The sequence below is a fragment of the Daucus carota genome, chromosome 2 (genome assembly GCF_001625215.2).
Source record: "Daucus carota subsp. sativus chromosome 2, DH1 v3.0, whole genome shotgun sequence".
In the NCBI taxonomy this organism is placed as follows: Eukaryota; Viridiplantae; Streptophyta; class Magnoliopsida; order Apiales; family Apiaceae; genus Daucus; species Daucus carota.
In genome coordinates, this window is record NC_030382.2 from 39,569,508 (window position 1) to 39,588,214 (window position 18,707).

General features: G+C 35.1%; 1 protein-coding gene across 1 annotated transcript; it reads right to left on the minus strand.

Annotated features, from left to right (window-relative positions):
- Positions 1–292: 292 nt before the first annotated feature.
- LOC108206496 (psbP domain-containing protein 5, chloroplastic) lies at positions 293–5,442 on the minus strand. The gene is made up of 11 exons (XM_017376820.2): positions 5,301–5,442; positions 5,056–5,213; positions 3,793–3,901; positions 3,226–3,275; positions 2,867–2,934; positions 2,672–2,770; positions 2,182–2,241; positions 1,399–1,458; positions 1,253–1,307; positions 1,109–1,158; positions 293–550 (listed from the first exon to the last, which is right to left on the minus strand). The coding sequence occupies exons 1-11, from the start codon at positions 5,414–5,416 to the stop codon at positions 452–454; spliced, it is 924 nt and encodes a 307-aa protein (XP_017232309.1). The 5' UTR covers positions 5,417–5,442; the 3' UTR covers positions 293–451.
- Positions 5,443–18,707: the final 13,265 nt, after the last annotated feature.

Consider the following 18,707-nt stretch of genomic DNA (forward strand, 5'->3'; position numbering starts at 1 on the left):
AAACTATAATGGATCAAATTTATCGGCATTTCGGAACAGGTGTAGATTCTGTAAAGTTTATAAGTCTTTCCACTCATCTAATCTTATAAATTCGAAAAACTCTATCTGCTTATGGATTTTCGATAATCTTAATCGAATGACATCATATTTTTCTAATACATTTTAAAATTTTAGTTACATACCCTAAATTCTAATATATATTTTAAAATCTGAATTGAATACATCTTAATTTCATGAATGAAAAAAATTCTTAAATTCCCAATTAAATAATTAAATACGCTCCTTTAGGCAATTCAAAATAACGTATGCTAGTCATTTATGATATCAACAATATCTACAAAATTGCAACACGAATGCCACTAGAAGCTTAGCTTCTGCAAGGATTTTCACATCTACCGTATATTAAAGAATATACAATGACTTCTGTTTGAAACAAAATACCAAAAATTTATCACCAAAATCTCCAAGGATCCTTGAACGGCGGAACATAACTTTCTGTGGGAGGAAGAAGCCGGAAGGAACCAACAGTTTTCTCCAAGACAGGACCCATCTGAAGGAAATCACCAAAATATTCACCCCAAGCTTGCTTCAAATGTTCTTAATCATACTCTTTTTTTATTCTTGTCTCTTCAATTTATGGTTTTATGTTGCTAATAAGAAAATTAATACTGAAGGCAAAAGTTCAAAAAATGAGCTGGTGATGAAGCCATCCATGTCCCCATACAAGTATGGAAAACAGTTATCTTAACATATATAGACTACAATAAGAAAATACAAGGAAACAAAGGGAGCATATACAACCAAATTTAAGCTCTTTAATGCTCCAATATTGTGTAATAATTATTCTGGACTGTCGTAGTTATTAGTGATTTTATTTATCTTCTTACTCATTTTAGTTCCTAAAGTCTTGTGTTGAAACAACATAAAAAAATAAAGGATAGCAAGAACTATAACAATATGTTGCATCACTATAGTTTTAATGATCTGACGTCCAAAAAGTCGTAATAAGATTAATAAATAGACAGTATAGCCATGATAAAACATGCATGTATTTTATCACATCTGTAGTACAGAAAAGAAAAGAAGACAGAAGGGAAGAAAGTCTTACTTTATTCCATTGTTTACTAAGAGTGGAAGCATTCAAAGAGTATAAAAAACCTGTATAAGCATTTACATATTTAGTGAACAGCCTCTGAAGTGCATATATGCAAAAGAAAAATAGCAAATAGCAGTATATGAAATGCAGTCTAACCATCTCGTTCAAAAGTTGAAGCAACATAATGCCTATATATATTTGATTCTTCAGCCTGCATTGTTAGGCAGGAATGTTTTAACAACACTATTAATTATTAAAGGTTACGCTTTTCTGCGGCATTACATGAAAGGAAGAGAACTCACAGATCTAGTAGGTGATTTGCGGATGAGGTATTCATAGTACCAATATGTCTCACCATCAACCTAAGACAAGGAGAAAATTTTAATACAAGTAGATATAAGAAATTAGTGCCTTCCAGATCAAAGTAAAGCCTCATAAATGATAATCTATATATTAATAATCTCTGTATTAATGATTTTCTCCTGTCTAGGCTTGGGAAAGTTCAAAAAATCAGCAAATTTAGGAAGAACCCCATATATATTTTTATATAGTACCGTCAATTTTAGTAATTTATAATATTCTCAGTTACATGCATGTATATACTGAGTAAAGCTCAAGAAAGAACTCCCCTAAAAAGATAAGAGTAACAGAGAGAAGTTATTTCAAGAAGAGAGCTTTTGGCAACCAAAAAAAAATTTCCTTTTTAATCTACAGCTTATTAATTAATATCAAAAGAGATTCATACAAAATTCTGAATTCTAAATCAGATTCTTAAAAAGATTCAAATTTAAAAAGATTTATATTTTCTTTTACAAAATATTTATATATACAAACATAATGCTAGCAATCATTCAGTTTTTGGAAGTAGGTAAGTAACGTGGGATCATTCAAATAATTTCTTATTTTAAAGTAACATTTTTTTTCTAGGTTCCTTGAGTTCTATTTCTAAGTGTGTGTGTGTGTGTTTGTATGTGCACGCGTGTGTGTGTGTGTCTGTGGAACAATGCATACAGAAAGCATCTGGGACTGCAACAGCCATAATAAGAAACTGGCATTCTAATACAAAACACAATGACTAAACTCACTTCAGATGAATGCGCATCGAGAATCGAACTCTCAGCCTTTCGCTGACTTGACGTAACTCTCTGCACACAAGTGTAGCATGTCAGTGAGTATAGGATTAATGGCTTAAGTTTTGCTTAGAGAAGAAGTGGTGCATCCACTAAGAAGCATTCAAAATTAACACATGACTAATAAGGGCTCGCGTAATCCAACTACCTATTCTTTCTGCAAGTTTGAGTTGTTATAGACCCTTAAATAGTTTAATCAAATTATCAGATTAACACAATAATGTTCATAGTTACAAAAGGAAGCTGCCTTCTCCTATGTACGTCATACCCTTTGGGTGATAATATACATGTAGACTCTCAATCTTTATAAACAAACTAATGAAAGATGAAGAATATATGTGCGGAAACGATTTAGGATTGAGTGAAACATTTATCCTTACAAAGAGCCGTTATATATCAAGTGATCCACTGTAAAACTGATAAATTCTCGATTTAGAATACGTACCAAAGCGGACTTGTCAGATAGAACAGAATCTGCAACATCTTTTGCATTCCATGTACTTTTGTCCATTGATTTTAGGAATACTAAATTTGGGGGACCAATCTGATTTATGAAAATCAAATATGAAAATAAGATAATTTTTGAGGGAAAAACAATGATCTGCAGATAAATCGTACAGTGAAAGTACAAAAACATTACCGAAACAGAAAGGATGAGATTATCAATAAGATCAACACGTTCTGACACAATGCGTTGTCGTGCATCAGCTGTATGATGTTTCAAAGATATTGTTATAATAAGCACGTTTTAAGGTCACTAAAACCCAAATAATTGATGCGGAAACACTTAAAGTGATACATATTCAGATATAAATACAGTGGTGCAAATCTTCTGATAGTGCTACATATCGTCAAGTTATCATCGAAATATAAACAGTGCTTGTGATACTAGTTAACATTAGAAAACACTTGCAAATTTGAAACATATTATAGACATATAGCAAGGACATCACATATTCTTCTAAATTTTGTTGCAATTGCAGAGGCCTTGTAACTTACGTGAAAGTGGCGCAGCTGATGAATAGCGTTCAGGTTTTCTGGACTCCGCCCTTCAAATAGATGCAAAAATGTCAGACTCCTGCATTTCAGGAATGCAAAATATAGAGGAAATTGACTTAATTACTGTATAAGATTAGATGCATAATCATTACATTTACTGGGTAAGCTTGAATATCAGGTTCAGAATTTTAGATTCTGGCTTTGGGTACTGCAAGTTAGAGGGAATAAGCATTGTCCAGAATGAAGATAGAATTGAAGTGGCTGACAGCTGTAGCTATTAGAAAATTTCATACAAATTTTAGAAACTTGTCTTTATGATTCTTGATAATGTACAGGATCAGGAAAAGGTATCAAACAAATCAAATCAAAATTGGTGCACTAGAATCTTATTTAAAGTTGGCGACTCTAGAACCTTAATATACACTATAATATTAACTTCAATGCCCATGCTGAGACGGATATTTTCCTTAATTTATTCCGTGGGTGGTGACATTTCAAGGCCAGACCAGAAACATTTCAACTAAAAATAAGTTCTAATGAATATGTGATATGTTAGTATGTACTTACCATCTAAAGATGAGCTTCTTGGAAGGCAACTCGAGAGGATAGGAATAGGTATAAGCATTTATATCATCAACCACTGGTACCATTTTAATCACTTCTTCCGCACCATAACCTAAAACAGTTAGTAGTTTGATTTCTGTAAGATACGAATAGAGATAAACTTGCTATAGATTTATGACAACACTACAGAAAGACCAAAAACTAATAACAAAATAATAACACATCTGTTTTCTTTTAAGAAGTTTAAATTTTGATATACATGTACAAAGTTGAATATAAGATTGGGCAGCTAAAATGTCCCATCTTCCTATTACCTTGAATGGAACTTTATTAAGGCTCACACTGGAGAACTATTTGTTGATAATCATTAAATATTTACAAATTACAAGTACATGCACACAAATTAGCATATTGCTCAAGGGACAAGTAGTAACCAATATCCAAAATTCAAGTAGACGATACTCAATACAATTGTTGCTGCTAACAGAGAAGAAGCATATATACTGTCAGTGCCTAAGAATAAACTAAGCATAAATGGACACAAATTAAATTCATTACTAGTGACAGTATTTCATTTAGGTCGATAGCTTCTGCCCATGAAAAATAATCATGATTTCAGATTCATCTAACTGCTAACTGTTGTGCAATATATGACTATCAGGCTCCTATCACAGAATTTGCTAAACTTCCGGTTTGTTAATGAATTCATCAATGATGATTTTCAAAGCCAGGGATGCGACCCCCACCACAAATCAAACTCTGATACTTTGACAAAATTAGTATTAATATTTATAGGAAGACTTTTTTTATTTTGTAATAAATCAAATATTGCCCTTAAAAATTTTATGAATCACTTTAGGATATTTATGAATTTTCATAGTTTGCCAATTTTTAGATTGAAGAGATTATGACCGTTATATATGTTTAATATACAGTTTGAGAGAAAAAAGGCCGCTCAATCATTCCGTCCTAGCCCAGTCCTTAACAAACACATCTTTCCATATACATATTGATTTTGGCATTTCCTAGTAAAGATTGCAAACCATTGACCCTGGTGATTGAGAAACCTAATGCCGGAAACAAAAACACTTAAAATTTGATGTTCATAGTGAATACTCAACCATGAACTAAAGTGCTCCCATCTCCCAAATTGTGGTCTGCAAGTAAGAACTACCAACAAAATCACTACGTATTTAAAAACAAATAACAATGCCCCCAAAAAGAATACATGACATAAATAAAAGTAATAAAAGGATGAATGGTAACCTGGAAATGGGGAAGAAACTGTGGCAATTGTAGAAGAAATGCCAAACAATAATAATTCTCTTCTGGAAAAGCCATTCTCAAACATGGGTCTTGAAAGATTACATGAGCATGCAACAATCTTTCTGTGAATAGATAGGTTTATCTTATCCTGCTGCTTTCTGACCAACAAAAACACAAGAAGAAGCAAGACATGAGAGAGAGAGAGAGAGAGAGAGAGAGAGAGGGAGGGAGGGAGGAGGGAGTACCTGAAGAGGATGGGGAAGTGGGAGAGATTAGAGTTGAGGAGAGAGGATGAGGGGGAGACAAGAACACTGCTAGGAGTTGCAAGTGCCATCATCTCTTCTCTTCTTGTCAAGCTCATCCACTTACTCCTTTATACTAAACGGGTACTAATTTACTTTTTCCACTCGGGTCGGGTTTGTCGAGATATTAAAATTTACTATTTATTTATATTTACATTAGACCATTTTCTATTCCAGATATTTAATTTTTCTCATATAAAAATATATTAAAATTTTAAATTATCCTAAATTATGTGACAATAACTAATCAAAATTCTAGATTAAGTAAAATTTTGAAAATACGTAAGTGAGATTATTTCAAAGTTACTGAAATATATTGATATTCAAATATATAGATTTTGTTGAATAAAATAGGTCTAAGTTCAGTGGAGACCTCAATTGTTTGGAGTATTGGAGTCCTCCATCCTGGCCTTCCATTCAACTTTAATCCAACGGCTGCTCTAATTTCATTTTATAATTAAAAAAACTCTTAGTGATATACATGTATATCCTGGAATGTCTATACGCCGTATAAAAGTTTATAACAGTATACTACGCCATTTCAGGAGGCAGTTTTTCCGATAAGCCCGACTTCAGCAATATGTGTATCTACGAATTGTTCCCCGTGTTTAGTTACTCGCAACAGTTGTTTTCATTGCTTCTGATTTGTCCCTATGCTTTATCTTCTTGGTTTATATCTCTTGCTATTTTGGAATTGGCTATTCAAAAAGAACAATCAGGTATGTATTAATCTCTTGTTCTTTAGTTTAATTTGTTAGTGTGTTTCATTCATATATTGTTTCTTTGTTAATCGAATAATCATTGCAATTATAATGAGTATAGTTCTCCATAAACAGAAGATATTGTGTGGAGTATTCATGTGTTATGTTGTTTACACATTTGGCAATTTGATTCTAAATTCAATTCTAATCGCATCTTTAAATCTATAATTTAATTTTTATCTGATTGATGGTTATTATATCATGGTTATTATATCATGGGCAATTTAGAGAGCCATGTCCATCTGCAGGAGACTGATTTTTTTTCGTTTTTTGTTTTTTACAGGACAAGGAGATGAGTTACGTCCGAGGTGTTGAGGACAATTCACGTGAAATTTATTCAGCCAACTAACTAGATATGTATAAGCGCAACATTATCATTAAAAACTATCAGAGTGGTTTGGATTGGAGTATTACATTCACATGATTGGAGTAGTCGCGAACTATCTTAACAAGATTGGGAAAAAAGTTCATCAATTGTGGATAACTTGTGCAACACAATACATGTCTTGAACCAAAAAGACAGATGTTGTGTAATCTTAATTTTAATGTATATCACATTTTATTTAAGTTCTTTTTGGGTTCTTTTTCCCTGAACATTTCTTCCTATATAACTTTTCTTATAATTGAATTAAATTTGGTTGTGTACAAGTTAACTTCTAAAGTTTTAACCTTAATTAGAAACTTTTAATTGTCGTCGCCACTTTGGTCAACATAAATCCCTTACACATTTTGTTTATCCTCTTTAGCAAGTTATTGGCACAACCAAATGCAAAACTATGCCTATCGTTAATTCACATGGTTTACAAGTCAAGAATGCTATAGGCTCTACCAACTGGTCCCAAGTGATTACTACTGTAACTTTTGTTAGTTTTAGCCAATTAGTCCTCTGCATCATTAATAGAATAATCACAAATATCTTATGCTTGGACATATCGTTCACTATTTTTCAATGCTAACAAAGTGACTGGGAAACCTTTTTATAAATAAACATAATTCAACTAGTGTTAAAGGAATTTCTAAATTAGAGCACAGCTGAAATAAAACATCTGGCAAATTTCAAATGTTATAGACAAATTCTGAACGTAATAAAACAACGTCTTCATGTCAACATGTTTGTCGTGAAATACCAAGATAGCATAACTAAATAAAAATCTCGGAACAACACAATCCCATAGTTTTCAATTACATTGATTTCCTACATCATACAATAGTATAATAAAATCTCTATCCGACAACCTTTTCCCCCTTTTTTTGGTGTTGAAATCCCAAGTTAGTATTTAATGGCCGGACACCACTTGTAACTCGTTCAACAAGCTTTTCTGGCTGTCCTGCATAATTTGTCTCCCAATATTCAGACATTACATAGATATGCACCTATGAAATTCGCTCATTGGATAATTCTAATATTAAACTTACATTCTAATATACCAATTCCACCATCCATCGTAGCTCTTTTTATTTCCTGCAACAACAGAGATATGTGATTCAGTTTTACAGCACTGATGAACATAGACAAGTAAGATAACAAAACATACATATCAAAATCTAATACCTCTGTTTCTCTGTTCCTTTTTATAGTTATCTTGTCTCGTTTTATTTTCACAGCCCTGAATGCAACTGTCTCACAACTCTGTTTTTCCCTGAATCTGCAAACTAACATGCTTAGTCGTCCGAAATCACTCAGCGGTGTAATAAAGTCATCATCTTCGTCAGCATACTCGCCAGCTTGGCTCACTTTGCTTGTCCCCCTTTTTGATCTCAAACCTAACTTTCCAGGAATTCTAGTTTTAGTTAATATAGTTAGTTCTCCTGTCCTCAGGCATTGCGATATCTTGGGATTGTAAAGGCTTTTTCAATGATTTTAATTGTCCTTCAGTTGAGTCCCGGCCCTTTTCGGCCAGTTGTCTACCAAAGGACTCTGAATGAGCCTTAAATTTCTTATTCCAGCTGTAAATAAGTGGAGAAAACTAATGCTGTTAACTCAACTAAACACAGACAAACAAGTAAATCAATAATAATCACCAATAAGCAAGTAAACTAAACCATATTTTTTCATAAACAAAGTCTTATCATATTTATCATACTAAATTAGTAAGATTCCCTAATCATCGAGAAAATTGAAACATAATTCCACAACAATTAACTATTTTCAAATTTTAGTAATACAATCTACCAAACAAAGCATCAAACCCTTAAGGGGCAATATTAACAACATAACACATTCACAAGTGAGGAACATTACACATAAATGTAAGAGATAGCATGTTACAACTTTTAACAACAAATTTAGGCATGTATCAACACTAAACAACAACCATTTATCAAGAAACAATCTTTAATTCCACAATTATTTTATGAACAACAAATTCATAAAATTGACACACATTGTTCTCCTATACTAACATGCAACGAGTATTAAATAAACATCAAAACTAGGAAACAACAGAACAATCAAAAAACTTATAGATTAAAGGCCAATATTTGATTTGGGTGGACACAAACCTAACTCATTCATGTTGTTTCCCACCAATGCTTTCCTTTCGTGACGGTTTTGTACATTATGGTACCGTTGTTCTGCACTAAATTTGTGTTGTCGTTCTTGTCCCGTAGATTGTTGAATTTTGATTCGGAGGAGAAAGTAATTTTGATTCGGAGGAGAAAATTAAGGAGGATAATTGACTGGTAACTGTCAATTCAGTTTAATACACTACGGGATTGTGTACAACTATAGCAGAGAGAGAGGGTAACAAGCACAACACAATTTTCACAGAGGATTCATGGGTTTGACATGGAAATCTAACTAAAAAAACAATACATATGCAATTAGATTAATGACACATTTTTCACACCTAAATCCCAAAGCAAAAGGTGACAAAAGCACATCGCGGAACAACACAAAACAACAAGATCACATAACACGCAAAGTACACAAAAACTTCTTTTCACAAAATACAGTGGTTCTTAAAAAAATTGAGGAATAAACCCAGTTCAGCAGCTTAAGTGGTAAAAAGGGTGCATCAATTCTAATTTCCAATAAACCCCAATCAACATCATAAGTGGTAACAACTACAAGTGTGGAATGTATTACTCGAATTTACATTTAACACCCGTATCATAGCCTAATCCAATTACTCCGACACCCATTTCAAGGCAAGGAACAATTAACAAAGAGACAATGAACAAGTAAACAAAGAGCCAATCAAACTAAACACACATTACACACAAACATATCGAACATTCCATTGTCTACTATTACAAGGTTATCACCATTATAACACTGTACAATGACCTCAATTTGAAATACACTGACCTGAACTCATGTCTCGTTTTCGGAACTCATGTCGCGCTTGCTTCTAGGCCGTGTCTATCTTATCAAACCGTCAGTTTTGATTTGGGGGAGTGAGATGAGGGGAACATTCGGCACGTAACTGTCACTCGAATGACGATAAGCACAGAACAACGATTTGGGGGAGATACGATGTATACGGTCTTGTACGAAGCCGTATCTATTCGGCAGTTTCTCAATTTTAAAAAAAGTGACAGCTGTCCCTCATCTCTGCCGTGTATTTCAGTTTTGATCTAATGGTTGTAGACTAGGTCTCCAAGTACTCTAATTAAAAAAGACTCCAAAGAGCCCAACTCGAATAAAATAATGAAATCCATAATTAATTATATTTTAATTTAAATTGTGAACTGATTAACTGTTTGATGATCTTGCTTTATCAATTGTGGTTTAATTTAATAATGTTTTTTTGTGAGTGAAATATCGTGATGTTAGAGTAGTTTTCACATTCTTATCTAAAAACAACACCTCACAATGTCAGAAAAAACACTAAACTTGGAGTTTTTGTTTAGCAAATATTTATTCAAAAAAATTTATAATTGATCCAAAAATCACAATTTTTTTTGTAGGTTAATAACTTCACCGTTCCTGAGTTTGATCAATACAATCGAAATAATTTGAGCATGGGAGCCTGTAAACCATTCTACTAAATCTACTTGATCCATGACATCTTCCATAAATTTTTCAACAATCTCTTTAGATTTTTGAAGAGTCTAAACAAATATATCAATTGAAATTGGATCACTAATTTAGATTGCAGGCGCGGAATAGCTCTCGCAATATTTTAATTTTTGCCGTCAAATTTGGAAATATAGACTGATTAGCTAGCAACCTGAGAAAAAAAAAAGTCACTGGAATTCTATCAACCAACCGCAAGTTATTTAACGAACGACTACAACCTCCCATCAACTACATACACTCAACACAAATTCCTGATTCACAATATGTTGAACTAACTGTGCATAGGGGTGAGCAAAACCGAACCGAACCGAACAATTTCGGTTTGGTTTGGTTCTATTTTTTCCAAAATTTCGGTTAATTTAATTTTTCGGTTTGGACCGAAAATAAGTTCGGTTTGGTTCGGTTTTGAATATAATATTTTGGTTTAAACCAAAATAACCGAATTTTAGTTTAAATATAAAATAAATATATTTTATATACATTATTACTAATCTTCGATTGGTTTACTAATCTTCGCCTCTCCTCTCCCCTAATCAAATCTCTAACCAACTGCATCACCCTCGTGTGTGTGAAAAGTAACTAGCTTTGCTTTGTGTTTATCATAAAGCTTTGAGCTTTTCTATTTTTTTCTTCGTATGCGAAGAGTTTGACAAGTAAAACGCCTGGGTTTTACTTTCTGGTGCACAATATAAAGTCGGTGTTTCTTCAGATTGTTGCTTGCCTTTTGGTTTGTTTTTGATAAAACTTGTGTCTTGAAAGATGCGCAGCTTTTTGAAAATTTCGGTTTTTCGAACTGAAACCGAAACCGAACCGAAATAATTCGGTTAGTTCGATTCGGTTTAGAACAATAATTCGGTTCGTTCGGTTTTACAAAAAAGCACAATTCGGTTTTCGTTTTTTTCGGTTCGGTTCGGTTTTGAACCGAACCGACCGAATGCTCAGCCCTAACTGTGCAATACCAATCATATTTTGCCAGCAAAAATACAACTGATAGGATCCAACAACATTACAATGAGCTGAGAATGTAACTAACATACCACCCCTAGAAACACGAATAAAGGCCCAGAATAACCATATTTTAAAGATAAGTGCCCATAATAACAATATTTTATAATATCGCCCCTAATAACCATTAGAGACGCAGCGCTAGTAGCGTTTTTCATATAAGACCAAGTCGCTACATCGTGTAGCGTTTTACTCTTTTTTAATAAAGAGCAAAACGCTACACGCCGTAGCGTCTTTTATTTATATATATACACCCTTTTTTTTAAACATAACGGGAGATACTGCTGTTGCTATATCTGGTGAAAACACAAGAGCTGCAAGAGAACCCACTGCTACAATCCACCTACTTCTGTTGATTCAACGATTTGAAGCAACTAATCATGGATTTTCAGGTATGTGTAACTATATTCCGACAGCTTTTATCTGTTTTTTGTTTCGAATTGCATAGTTTCCTATATAGCTGCTATGTGTTTGTTATTTTACACCAACTATGAGAAAGATTGTAGAAGGGGGGGGGGTTGAATACAATCTTTTACAAATTTAAAAGATTCAAGAACAATACACTAAGAACACAATACACAGAAAAACACCAAGTATTAAAAATACGGGTGGATTGAATGATCCACCCGTGAGATTTTATATAGAAGAATCTGTGGATTGTTTTACAATTCGCACAGCTGCTGGTTCATCACTCAAACAAGTTCTAACTCTCAGATTTTTCTCTCAAGTAATTTGAACAAGTTCAACTGATGCTACTAACTTGGTTATATACTCCAAGTTTTACAAAGCTTTTAGCTAGATTACAAAATGCACTCTAATCTAAAAACAATGCTGCACAACTTTGTCTTATGCATGCTTTCTGAGATGTCTTCATCTTTGACCATCATCTTGATTTGATCCAGATTGCACTGCATGAGATAAGTATGTTTCTGCTTCTTCTTTATTTTCCTAATTAGGCTTCCATGTCTATTTTAGTGTAATTCGATCCATGTGATTTGTCAGACTTAAGCTCTAGTCACTTTCAACTGCTCTTTGCTTCATCAGTTGAAGGTTCTGGTTGCTTTCAACTGCTATTGACTTTATCAGTTGAATGCCTGGCTCATCAGTTGAATGAATTACAAACTCCATCAGTTGAATGCTGTTCCAGTCTCATCAGTTGAATTCCTCAGCATTATCCGTTGAATACTTTGTCTTCAGTTGAATGCTTGATTTTCATCAGTTGAAACATCATCCAGTCTTTATCAGTTGAACAGTTACATCTCATCAGTTGAATATCCTTCACTTAGATAAAATTACATGGCATTGGATATTTACAATTAGCCATCCTATTCTACCCATCCGTTGATAATTCCCAAAGACAAGAAATGTAACAATTACAACTGAAATTTGATAAAGATTCTAAGTAAGACATGTTACAAAAATGTTTATGTTATCATCAAAAATTATTGATTCCTAACAATCTCCCCCAATTTATGACTGGAGAAGATGCAGACATAAATTCTACACTTGATGATAACAAAACATTAATAAAATAAAATGCAGAATTTAAATACTGGAGTTAGAAAAGATTACAGATGATTATGCTCCTCTAGACTGAGCAGTTACTTGTTCCTAGAAGATCTTCTTCTTCTGGACTTAAGTTTTTCTTCAAGAATATTGATCTGTTTCTGAAAGATCCTGTAGAACCATTCTTCATCACTGTCTTGTCTGTTGAGCTTGGATTGGAGAGTCTTCAGAGTATTCAAGCTAGCAACCTTGAGTTGATCTTTAGGTCTGAAAAATCTCCTAACACCTTGATTGTCCCTAAATTCCATGACTGGAGTAGGTTCATGATGAATTTTCTTTCCAGTGTAGGGAATTTTCAGCCTTCTTTGTAGACTAGCATCAGAGTTCCATTCCTTCCTGATCTCAAGGATTCTCTTTAGTACCATTTGCTTTGCAGGTGGTGTAAATCCTCCAGTCCTCTTCATAGATCCATATATTTTTGTTAGAGAACTGAATCCCTCAGAATTCAGAACTCTGTGAAGAGGCCAGATGACATCACCCTTGTTTTTGTAAGAGAATACCAATCTTTCAGGTAACTTTGAAGTTGCTTCTATTCCTCTTACTTCTTGAAGATCATCCAGCTCCAGCTCCAACTCAGAAATTTCTTCAATGTTAGCAATGATCAGATAGTCATCAGGATTTTCAGGTTCTTTTGGAGGTTTAGGAGGGTTAGCCATCCTCTTAGCCACAGACTTGACTTTCTTCTTTGGCTTAGAGGATTCTTGAACAAGAAAAGCTGGAATTGGGATATCTTCCAAGTCAATTGGTTCCTCCTTTGGCATTATTGGCTCATCATGGAAGTTGACATCTGGATGTACTACTGTGGTATCCTTGATTGGAGAAGAAGGCTTTGAGATAGGCTTTTCTGGCACTTCTTCTCTTCTCTTGGCTGCCTCAGGCATCTTAGTCTTAGATTTGACTCTCTTTTTCTTTGGAGAAGATTCAAGAGGCAATCTTTTCTCATTTAAAAACTCAGCTGCCAACTCCTCTTCCAGCTCAATAGCATACCTTTCATCAACCTCTATTTGATTCAAAGAGAGTTGGGATTCAAACTCCTCTTTTTCACATTCTCTGGCCACCTCTTCAGCTTTTGCAAATGAGTAGTGAGGATGGCCAGTTCCAATGAACAGCTTCTGGCCTTCTCTGTAGATGATGGCAAAATGAGCTTTTAAAGCCACATCTGCACAGTCTTTGTAACTTTTGATCTCTTGGCCCAAAAGCTTGTACTCATTTTTGTCAGGCCTGGCTAGTGGAAAGTAGATTGAGCTTGAGTCTTTCCCAGGCTTGGAGTAACCACAATTGTTTGGAAACAGAATGGGCTTGAATTCATTCACAATTGATGGCTCACCCTTTTCTGTCTTGAAAGGGATAACAATCTCAGGTGTAATCACCCTGAGAATTGTGGTTGTGGTTGGAAAAGAGATTTGAGCTGTGGTGGCTGTAGAAGATGTAGATGATTTCTTGCCCAGTTGAGCCACTCTCTTTGCAATGGAGTCCAATTCTTTCATCCTTGCAATCTTCTGCTTTTCCCTTTCAGTGTGGAAAGGGGGAGGAATTTGACTGATCAATTCTGCAGGAGTTGGTAATTCTTTCTCCCCCTTTTTGTTAGCAGCAAGTGTAGGGGATGGACTGGGAAGTGAAACACCAGAGGCAAGAAGAAGATGTTGAAGCAGTCCAGTCTGAATTCTTTGATGCTGCAACATCTCATCCATTCTAGAGTTTAAGGTGTGGACATTTCCTTCCAGAGCTTCCACTTGCTTCTCCAATTGTAGTTGTTTTTGCTCAGATGCAGAAAGAGCTGATTTGACCTGAGCTGGAAGCTTTTCATCAATTTGCTTGGTCAGATCAGTCTTAACAGAGGCAATAAGAGAATTGAGATGCTCTATCTCATGCTGAAAATGAAGAGATTGAAACTTGTGAAGCTTGAGGTTTTCTAGAGCTTGACTGGCAATGGTGGCAGAGATGGCTGGAGAGGAGGATGAGCTTCCAGGTTGTGATTGAAGAATGGTGGAGGCTTGCCTTTCCAGCTCCATGCTAACAACAATTGCATTGGCAGACTGCATGGAGAGCCATGAAGGTAGAGAAGTTGTAGGTTGTTCAACAAGGGATTCCTCAAGAGCATCATTGAGGTCTTCATCACTATCATCATAATGAAAATCATCTCCAGCATTGGCAGGCAGAGCTGTTAATGCCTCCTTTGCTCTAAGCATTGAAGATGTAGTGTGAATCAGATTGAGGTGCCTCTCAGCTGCTTGATTGTCCAATCTGGCAAAGTCTTGAATGGAGGACATCCCATGAGTAAAAGTCTCAGGGTCTAGTGAAACACCATCCAATATGGATCTGTATTCAGCTTGAAACTCTTGTTCACTAAACCCTTCATTGACACCTGCATTTCTCTCAATTTCTCTCTTTTCTTGCATCAAGGGCTCCCCTTGGCTCACCACACAACTCACCTCTCCCTCACTTACCCTTACTAAAGGGTCACTCTTATCCTCTCCTTTTTCCTGGCTAGAAGAAAATGCCAGACTCTCCACACCCTCTCCTTTTGCCAGCTCACTAGGCTGCCTCTCCACTCCATAGCTCACTCCACTCAATCCTAGAAGTGTTTGTGCTACCATGTGATCAACTGCTGTAGAAAGAGGTAAATTAATTGAAGGACCAGCAGTTGTCAACTGATGAGAGACATCAGTTGAAACATGAGTAGAAGAGGCATTCAACTGATGAGAGCTGTTAAGCAGATCAGTTGAAGGACAAACACTTGTCAACTGATGAGGGAAATCAGTTGAAGAAAATGAAGAAATAGGTTTAGAGGCTGTGATAGTTGAGTCTGTGGTGATTGATTTTAAAGGAAAATCCACAGAACACACTGTCACAGAAGAAGGAAATGGATGAGAAAGATCCAACAAATCATCAAAATGATGATGATCAATCTCAGATGGGGGCTTCTCCATGAAATCCAAAGATGGAGAATTTACCAGTGTGGTGTGAATTAATTCCACATCCACAGAAGAGGTTGGGGATTGTGTTTGAGGAGTAGAAATGGTAAGATCACAAATATGGGTGATTTGTTGAGATGAAGAAGGGGGCTGTGACTCCACATTTATTGGAGTCACATCAATCTGACTTTGAGAAGTTAAAGGCATAAAATCCAGAATGGATGCCTGTGTGTGTGCAGAGTGCTTCAGTTTTTCACTTCTCAGCTTCTTTCTCCCATAAGCTTTTATTGGTGAAGAAGTGGTGTCCCTCCCCCTTTTTGACTGTGTCCCTGGTTGAGGACTATTTTCAATAGCAACATCCTTTTGGGAGGATGCTGCTAGGGATGAGTTTAATTCCATATTAACATCTACAGTCTTTTGGGAGACTGCAGAGTGGTCAGGATGGTCAACACACATCTCTCCATCCTTATTCTTAGGGCTTCTTTTATGTTCACCCTTTCCCTCCCCCTCACAACCTCCAATCACACTCCCCTCAGGTTTGTGTTTCTTGGATTTTACAACAGATGTCTTTTGGGAGGCATCTGAGGTTGGTTTAGAAGACTTGTTTTTAGAAGGTTTTGCCACTTGTGTGGACTGTTGATGGGCCTCTTCAACAGCCTTGATGGCAGAAAGCAAAGAAGGTGAGGGTTGAGAAAGAGTAGTAGGAAAGCCATGTACCTCTTTGTGCTTTCCAGCCTCCATTGTTGGCAGGTACACCACCTCCAAGGAGGGGTATAAATTCATCCTGAAGAGGTCTTTAAAGACTCTCTTTTCCTGCACAAAACTGGGAAGCTTGGCTTCCTTGTTAGTAATAACTAGCTTATCATTGAGATGATTAGCTAGCATCATAAGAAATCTGACATAATAAATATTCCTAGGTCTATCAGTTTTATCACCTAGTTTCTCCCCAATTTCTTGGATCATCAAACCACCAAAGTTGAAATATTCATTAGTCAGGTACATGTAAAGCATTTGTAAAATCTGGGAAGTAAGAGCATTAAAATTACTAATTTTACCAGAAAATGCCTTAATAAAAGCATCACATAAATAACTCCATTCTCTCCTAAGACCTCTCCTTTCTATTTTACCTAAGGCATCAGTTGGTAAAACATAATTCATGGCATAAAGTAAATTAACCAACTGAACATCACTAGGCAAAGATAAAACAGTATCTTCAGGAATCTTAAAGCATGCTTTCATAATATCAGCATTAACAGAATGAGTTTCATTTTTAATAGAGAAAGTTAGAGTTTCATTCTCACTATTAAACTCTGCAGAGGTCCACATCTCCTCCACTATTTCATGGTAGATGATGGGAGCTTCAGTCATAGCATAAGAGAGCTGGCTTGACTTGATGAACTCCATCATCCTATGATACTCCTTCTCCTCCACAGCCTTGGTATCCACAAATGACGCAAAGTTGTTCTTCTCATAAATAAACCCACTTGGTGCAGTATACTTCTTCATTGGTGCCATTGCAGTTACAGAGAAAGCTTGAAGAGAAATTAGAACTTGTTTTTGCACAGAGAGAGAAGAGAGCTTTGAGAATTCGAAAGAGTGAGATGAAAAGAAATGAAAATAAATTAAAACACTTAAATACTTTCTCAGAAAATTGCTGTGATTGGCTGAGAAATTACCGTTGAGAAGAAATTACTCTTATTTATCTCTACAAAAATTACACACACGATCGTGTGTATAAAGTAGGTGAGAGACAAAAGAAATTTCAACGGCTCAGATCTGATAATACTTTCAACGGATGGAATAAGCGCCTCTTTAAACTTCCTATTCAACTGATGAAGATCAGTTGAAGGCGTCCTCAACTGGTGTCATCAGTTGAATGAAAAACAACGCAAGAGGATATTGTTTCAAGCATCAGTTGAAACAATTTCACTAGTTCATCAGTTGAAATATTATAGACTTTATCCAGAATTATAATTAATTCAATTTTGATAAATCAAAATTAATCAAATTCTGGCTGCCAAATTACAGAAAAATTCACTCTAAATTAGGAGAAGTTTAACATACCTAATTTACTTACCAACCTTGTGAATGTGGATTCATCAAGAGGCTTTGTGAAAATATCTGCAATCTGTTCTTCACTTGGAACAAAATGCATTTCAACAGTACCAGCCATCACATGTTCTCTTATGAAGTGATATTTGATGTCAATGTGCTTGGTTCTTGAGTGTTGTACTGGATTTTCAGTTATAGCAATAGCACTGGTGTTGTCACAAAATATTGGGATTTTTGAGAGATTTAATCCATAATCAAGTAATTGATTTCTCATCCACAATAATTGTGCACAACAGCTTCCAGCTGCAATGTACTCCGCCTCAGCTGTAGAGGTTGATACAGAATTTTGCTTTTTGCTAAACCAAGAAATCAATCTGTTACCAAGAAATTGACAGGTGCCTGTTGTACTTTTTCTATCAATTTTGCATCCTGCAAAATCAGCATCTGAATATCCAATTAGATCAAATCCAGAGTCTTTAGGGTACCAAATACCAAGGTTTGGTGTTCCCTTAAGATATCTGAATATTCTTTTTATAGCAATAAGATGTGATTCTTTAGGATCAGATTGAAATCTAGCACAGAGACATGTAGAAAACATAATATCTGGTCTACTAGCTGTCAAATATAAAAGAGAACCAACCATGCCTCTATAATTAGAGATGTCCACAGATTTCTCATTAGGACTTAATTCTAATTTAGTGGCTGTTGGCATGGGAGTCTTAGCTTCTTTGCAATCCAATAAATCAAACTTTTTAAGTAGATCATAAATGTACTTAGTTTGATTTATGAATATACCTTCCTCTACTTGTTTAACTTGTAAACCAAGAAAGTAGGTGAGCTCTCCCATCATGCTCATTTCATACTGACTTTTCATTAGATTAGCAAACTTCTTGCAAAGTTTCTCATCTGTAGAACCAAAGATTATATCATCTACATAAATTTGAACCAGAATAAAGGCACCATTTACATTTCTGTAAAATAGTGTTTTATCCACAGTTCCTCTGGAAAAATGATTGTCTAACAAGAA